Source organism: Malurus melanocephalus, unplaced genomic scaffold (genome assembly GCF_030028575.1).
Source record: "Malurus melanocephalus ecotype Western Australia unplaced genomic scaffold, MMel_1.1 scaffold_64, whole genome shotgun sequence".
NCBI classification, from domain to species: Eukaryota; Metazoa; Chordata; class Aves; order Passeriformes; family Maluridae; genus Malurus; species Malurus melanocephalus.
This window is the reverse complement of record NW_026623296.1, coordinates 1,838,707-1,846,206: the sequence shown is the minus strand read 5'-3', so window position 1 is coordinate 1,846,206 and position 7,500 is coordinate 1,838,707. Positions and strand designations below refer to the sequence as shown.

The 7,500-nt window shown below is 44.3% G+C and overlaps 1 protein-coding gene across 10 annotated transcripts in view; it reads left to right on the top strand.

Annotated features, from left to right (window-relative positions):
* The window catches only part of FOXP1 (forkhead box P1), a 376,963-nt gene that overhangs the window by 343,095 nt on the left and 26,368 nt on the right, over positions 1-7,500 (top strand). For all 10 annotated transcript variants that reach the window (XM_057366399.1, XM_057366400.1, XM_057366393.1 and 7 more), the window contains one exon: positions 4,453-4,536. In XM_057366399.1, coding sequence (XP_057222382.1) covers positions 4,453-4,536 — 84 coding nt within the window. The remainder of the gene's footprint in view (positions 1-4,452; positions 4,537-7,500) is intronic.

The following is a 7,500-nucleotide window of genomic DNA, read 5'->3' as shown; positions in this document are numbered from 1 at the left end:
CAATATTTTTGAAAGGTTTATCAGCAGCGCATTCAGCTAATTGCTCTAAGTGACTAATAGTTACAGCCTCACACCATTTAGTGCTGGCAGTGCTCAGAGTCATTGCAAGGGAAGGCAGCATAAGGTCCACAAGACAAGACCATCATTTTGGAGTGGTGTGAGGGCCAAAAAGTTTTGGGTTTGTTTCTAACAATTATATGAGCAGAGTAGGTAGGAGGAAGGCCGAATTTAGACAGGAATATTGATAACTGAGTGAGGCCATCTCTGCACTGGCCAGCAAGGACAGGTGGAGRAGGAGGAGGGTGGTCCTACAGCTTCTGAAATGTACCTGTAACTCACCTCTCTCCCCCTCCTTCCATCCTGTATCAGCTCTCTGATAGTTTAAAAAACCCCAGTTATGCAGAAAGATTTACCCTGCAGTCCCTAGTTTGTGTGGCTGTGTCTGTTTTATCACAGAACCACAATAAAACAGAAATGGGATGTTCAGAGCCATGATCTGATGCTCAGGCGGTGGAGCACTGACTACCAGAGGGGTGAGAGACCCTCTGGAGCCTGAGTGAGTTTTGTGGGTTGGAGAGAGAAGGGTCCCACAGCCTTTACGTGATGTGCAGTGCTCAGCACTGGTGRGCAGCTCTGCCTTACACTGAATTACCATCTGCTGCTCAGGGTCCAGCACCTGGCAAGACCCACATTCCCCATCATTTCATGCATGTACAGCCCCATTCAACAAATTCATTTCACCTGAGGGGTGCACTTCAGGTTTTGAGTGTGATAGACCCAAATGCTATCCTGTTGTTGCTCTTGTCTATGCTGTTACTTATTTTACTCACAATAGTTTTATCAGTGTTAGAGAAAAGCAGAGTATCTTCTAAAGGAAGTAATTTTTGATCAAAATTTTGGAAAGAAGCAGGTCAGATCTGTTTTGTGTTTGATTGCAAATGCCCCTTAGCAGAAATATCAAAGTTTGGTCTTAGCATTTCTGTCACAAACATACTTCAAAAATCACCGGCAAGGTAGAAATCTTCTCATATTTCATTTTGTTTAAACCATCTTGACATGATCATTTGTTGCCATTATAAATAGTGCAAATTGTGCTGCTGGGTAAAACACAAACACAGGAACATATCCCTATCCTCAGCTAGTTGTTAGCTGGAATAGGACATCCATTTTGCAGCACTGCCTTTGAGTGGGAAAACATTTCAGGATAAGACCAGGGCTGTGATGAGTCTGGAGAAGTGTCTCCTCATGGGAGAAAGTGAAGGCAGCTGGCCATTTKCASTGCAGTGCAAACACTGCTTGGGTCWGTTTTCCTACGGCATCCACTGACACTCTTGAAAAGTGAATCCTAAACCTTTCTAGTGCACAACCTAACTAGGCACAGAATGGGAGGGTTGTGTTTTGGCTGCCTCTTGCATTGCCTTTTATTTGCTTCCTTCTTCTTTGTCCTTGGTCTGTCCAAAATCCTGCTGCTGAAGCACTCTCCTGTTCCTGCTCTCACTGGATTTTTGTCTTCCCRTTCCTGATTCTTGCCTTTATTTTCTGTCTGTTTTTCCTCCTGTGCAATTTCTCCATAGTCTGTGTTTCTAATGCCTTTTCTCTTGCTCTTTGGTCACTTGCCTTGAGCCACTTCTGGCCTGTGATTTCTGTGCTTGCCTCTGCTGCCTTTCCTGTTGGTGTAGTTTTAGGATTTAACCTCTCTAGGCCAAGCTTTGTGTCTTGGTGTCCAGGCTTGCAAGGCTTGCACCTTGCTCCGGGTGTGTTTTAGGCTGAGCCAGTTAGGTACTCATAATGTGCATCCAGAGGTGAGGAAAGCCTCACAAAATCAGGCTTATCATGGAGAACTGGATGGCCATCTGAGAACTCCCACCATGCAGAGCTTTCCAAATGGGCATAGGAAGAAAGAAGGAAGCTTTAGATGGGGTCTGTGTTATGTTCCTCAGGCCCCATGTACAGAGCAGGTTCTTACCTTGATGTCAGAACTGTCCTTGCCCAATAATATTATCAGTAGATCAAGAGCATTTTCCTGCCWGTTGACAAATAATCCCCATTTCTGGACCATTTACACTCCAGTGAGTGCCACTGAGAATTTGCTCCAACCAGTGGCTGAGCAAGCCCTCAGGACTTCCTTTGTTTGACCCCACTGACCAGAGGGGCTACTAGTGACATTCTAGTTTTATATCACTACTGCTTCCTGACCTAAGGGAAAAACAGTTTAAAGAAATTCTTCAGATTTTTTTACTTCTCTTCAGTGCTTTGAAACCGAGAGACCTCTATTTTTCATAATTTAAACTCCTGCCTAACTGGGTGAGTGTTTGAATTCCTAGACTATGACAAAATGCTAGCGTGTGTCTGCCTGAAATGTCGAGAGGATCTTTAATAACCTCCATCCACCAGATTCGGCGTTAAAAGCATTGCTGAGACGATGAGTGGAAACACTACAAACAAGGACCCCGGCGGTGGGAGGGAGGTGGCCCCGTCCCCTCTCGCTCRCCGCGGGGGCTGGAGGAAGCAGCGGGGTGTGCCCCGTGCTGCCCGGGTGCCATCCCCTCCTGCCGCTGAGCCGGGGCTGGCAGGAAGCTCTCAGGTGCCTGCCTTTTGTTTATTTTGGCTACGAGATGTTGTTCTTCTGCAGTAGCCTGCAGACCAAAATTTAATGCGCAGATGACCCCGCCAAGCAGCCCGTGTGCCCGGAGACTGCTCGGAATGAGGGATTGCACAACAGAGCTGCGCCGAGAGCACAGCTATTTCTTGGCTTGATTTTATTTTGTATGAAGCGCAGCGGCCGAGGGTGAGCCCTCTCCTTTCTCTGGAGAGGTTCTCAGAGGACTCTCAGAGGGAGAAGTTCCTGCTGCAGTGCTGTGATAAGAGCCTGTCACTGCCCTCAGCTCTCCCATGAAGTGTCCGGCACAGATCAAGATGAGATTGCAGGAGATCTGCTGTAGGCATCAGGTTTTCTCTCTTGCCATAGAGATTTTTGACCAAAWGAAGAGGAGCCATTTGAAAAGTGCAGTGACACTATTTTTTTCCTTTAATTCCTCTCTTGGAAACTCCTGTGCCAAGTTTTATCCCATCATGGCACAGTTAGAAACCCCTCGCCTTGCRAAGAGCAGAACAACCTTGACCATGAGGTTATGAATGGGGATTTATGACCAAGTCTCCTTTTAMACACACTTAGCCCCACTTACTGCTACAAACAGATGACTGTGATAGGGTGGGCAGGTTGTTTAAAGTTTTGCTGGAATGTGAGCACAGTTCTCCTCTTGGCACCAGGAATCTGGCTTGTCTAAAGCAAAAACTTAGCTCTGCAAAAACCGTCTTTTGTAAAAACCCATCCAGGTCCCGTTGGAAGCAGCAACCTTTTTGTTAGGCATGCAGGGTAACAACACCCATTTTTTCATTAGTATTCTCAGTATCTTTCTGCCATAATTTTTTTCGAAGACCAGCTGGAAAAAAGTCCTGCTCACACATTGAAAAAAAATTCCTTGTTTCAAAAAAAAAAAAAAAAAAAAAAAAAAAAAAAAAGGAAATTTAGTGTGTGTCCAGTGCTTTGAAATGCATTGGGAAGCCCATCAGGCTATGGATGCATACCAGTGATCCCAAGACTCCAGCTGTGGCCTGGTGTGGGTCTTGGCCATAAAAAGCAGGAGGCACTGAGAGCAGGAGCTTCACCCCAACTCTTGGGCAGGAAGTGACTGATGAGAAAGGATGAAAATGTCAGTCCTGTGGCATCASGTGCCCAGRCATRTGTGTTTGGGGGTGATTCYTGCTGCTTTCAGCYTTTTCCACCCCACTCCCTCAGGCTTATGCTGGAGGGAYGCTGGCAGTTCCCACAGCAGGTCCTGGTCCATGCTTGGRGTGCCCCTGCCCAGGTTCCCAGCCMRGCTTCYCAGGGTRACCCACCGAGGGCTCTGCCACCTTCTCAAGTCAAACCAAGGTGCCTTTGGACCCCAGGCTGTCTGCAGAGCCCTGTGGAGGTGCCTGGTGTGGTTTAACCAGCGCTCTCTGTGCTCTCTGCRTGTGCCACACCACCCCTAGGTGACRTRAAGCCACAGCCCATCTGTGCCCCTCATCTCCTGCTCCAAAAGGAGGAAAACGTGTCCCAGAACCGCTGCCTTACTTTCCTTTCCTGCACCACCCGAGCCGGAGTGGGGCTGGTTAATAAACATGATTCACTGTTGTCTTTAGCTGTCAGGGCTGGAGTGAAGCTCCTGGTGCCAGCAGGTCTAGCTCTTCCCACTCRAGGGCTAATGCATTTTGCTTTGGGAAATGGTGACACCCAGCACCGCGCGTTTGCTTTACCTCACCAATAGCCCATATACAATTTCCAAACTGCTCAGCAATAAAACTCTTCTGTCTCATGCCTCGGTGCCAGCTGTTTAATTAGGAATGAGCAGAGGCTGGGTTTTATTTGTACGACTAACAGAGGGTATTTTTTTTCCTCTCCCCTTCCAGCTTGCGAAAGATAAAGAGCGCCTGCAAGCCATGATGACACACCTGCATGTGAAATCAACTGAACCAAAAGCCACCCCTCAGCCCGTAAGTACCSAAATGTGCTGAAAGCAAACACCAAACCTCACAACAAACCTCTTTCCTGTTCCCCTCCAGAGCCCACACTGGTGAAGCCTGGCTCGCTTCAGAGCCAGGCATGGGGTGGAGATGGGAAGCGCAGCCGGGTTTTGTCATCCTCCTCTTTCCAGGGAGTTTCTAAGTCAAGTTTTGTTCCAAAGCTGATGCATTGGGCCTTTTTCTGGCCTCATGTGAGTCTCTTTGCATCAGTCTGACTTGGMTGAAATCTTAGGAAGTGTTAGGAAGGAGTTGTAATTAAATTATATTTAGTATATTTATTTTGCTTTCTCCTGGTCTGACAGACATTTACTGTAGAAGTGACTCTAACTGCACGTTCTGATGATAATCACGGWTACCCAGTATCAGGTTTTATACTGCTGAAACTGAGAAGGGAAACCTTCTCTGCCCTAAGTTGCTCTTTGAAAAAGGGGGAGCTGGGGCAGCAAGTGGCTTTGCAGCCCAAGAAAACTCCTGGTTATCCCCAAACCCAGGAAAATCCCYCATCTCCTTCCCTGACTGAAATGACCCTTCTTCAGCTGTTGTTTTCTCTCAGCCTCTTAATGCTGAAAATGTTCCTTGGAGCTTCCAATGATTATTCAAAATGGAGMGAGTGCTTTGCTTCTTGATTTTAAGATTTGTAAGATTTAAAGGTACACTGGCTTTATTTGATTTTGCTTTGAGTCATTGTGTGAAAATTAATTGAGCGTTGACAATCTATAGTTAGTACCAGCAATTTTAATCAATATGCAATGATGCAGCATAATGACAAAGTATTGGTTTATCTGTTTTGACTGATTTTTTTTTCTATAAATAAAGCAAACACACACCCATATATGTGTGATTTATGGTGATAGAAATAAAAAGGAGTCAGACTATTAACCCAGCAAATATGGTAGCCTGCCAAGATGCAGTTGGTAGACAAAATTAATGTCTGAAACAGAACACATTACAGAGATAGAGAACATAAAATCATTAAACACTTCGCGCACACATTTTTACTAAGAAAAGGATTTCTCAGTTTCCRTGTAGTTGGAAATAAATGGCTGCAGAAGTGCATAGGGAGGCTACTAGATAGAAAATTGCAGGCTATTCAGTAACACTGGAGCAGATGTCAAAGTCAACGGGAAATTTCCGTGCCTTTTTGGAGAGAGTTGAGTGGTAGGTGTAAACCCTTCCATTTAAGCTGTTGAGATGCCTAAAATTGCTTGGTCTGGTGGACAYGAGCCCTCTGGAGTAGAAACTACTGGCAGTGTCTATAAAAATAGCATTCTTCTAGTTCCTCCCATCCATCCCAGCCCAAATGCAAATGCTCCAGCTYATTGTTGGCAAAGTGTGTAGACCCAACAGAATGGGGAGGAGGTTTGGTTTCTATAGCTCTTACYGGATTAAAAATTAAAACAGCGGAATAATCTGGGAGTCTCAAAGCACTCTGCCTTGAGGCCTTTCATAACAGCAGTGCCCCTCAGGAGGAAGGATTACAAACTGAAGGGAGGAAATCATCAGAAGGCGAGCGGTGTTTGGCAAGGCGGCTCGTGATCGATGCCGGGCCGCCGAGGGCAGGGAGCTTTGGTGGGTCGTGTAGGCTACGCAGATACCAGGCGGTGTCGCCATGAAGATTAGTGTTAACAGCTAATAAACAGGGAAAAGCAGCAGAAGAAAAAAAAAAAAAAAACCCTAGTGAACGCAGGGGGAAAAGGGCTGTCTTGATTAGTATTAAAAATGTTTTACATTCTGGAAAATTATAGCTTTGTTGGGGACCTCCTACTAAATTTATTTTTAACTGCTCTATTGAAAATTCTGTACCACTAGTCAACATTATCTCTCAGTTGCTCAGCACAGTGTTTCTTTATTAAAAGAAATAGGCATGAATATTTTTGACTGAAAAATTAATAGCTTTTGAATTCATACACAGCAGGTTTTCTTTTGCAAAGAAGTCCAATATCGCTGCACAGCACTTCTATAACCATTTATTTAGAGTCCAAGTCAAACCTTTGACAGCTAGAGCAGTGTTACAAGCCAACATAAAGAACTCCAAGATGTAAACCAACAATAGGCAGTCTGTGTGAGGTTTGCCATTGTCAAATACATAGATTGTTTGGATTAGTTTATGTAAATGTACTGTTGTATTACCCTTTGGAAAAAAAAAGATCACATTTGTGTATGAAAAGTGGTTTCGTTCACAGGCAGCATTATAAATTCCTTATCCTTTAACTTACATGTTAGAAGTAAAAATTGGTGCCTGACAGGCCTATATTGTGTGGCACTCTGTTGTTGGATTGAAACTGCCTTCTTTTCATTTATTGAAATATAGAAAAATTTATTATAGATACCATCTGATAAATCAGAAATTATTAAAATATGTATAGGTGAAGCATTTGAAAATTAATTATAAAATGTAGAAGTATAGTGTTTTGCATAAATTGTGCTTTCCTAGTGAAAAAAATACACAGGCATTGCATAGACTCTGCTAGACCCTCRTCCTTTTAACTCAGTGGGATAGGACTTTGGTAAAAAGATCTGATGACCATTATTGCACTGCAAAGTAGTCTTTACATCCAGTAATTAATTTTTTTTCTGCCAACATAACTAATGCAAGGTGTGTGTTAGAACTAATATATTATGGTACTTCGGAGATTTTAAAGGGAAAAGCGGCTGYGAATCCAAACATAGCAGTGAGTTGGGATTTAAAATTACAGCCTTTTCATGAAATGTTTTTATTCTGCTTAAAGGGTCTTAAATGCTTGTTTTAAACTACTTTGTGACTGGCAGGTAATACRGTGGATGAGCATAGTATGTAATACGGTGTGTGAGCCATGTGTAATCCACTCTGACCAGTTCTGCCCTCTCTGCCTCCTGGGTTTCAGACAGAATTTGAGTTGGTGGTGTTGGGCCAGTTTGGGCCAGTTGGACCATAGCCAAGTTTTTGATGGCTGT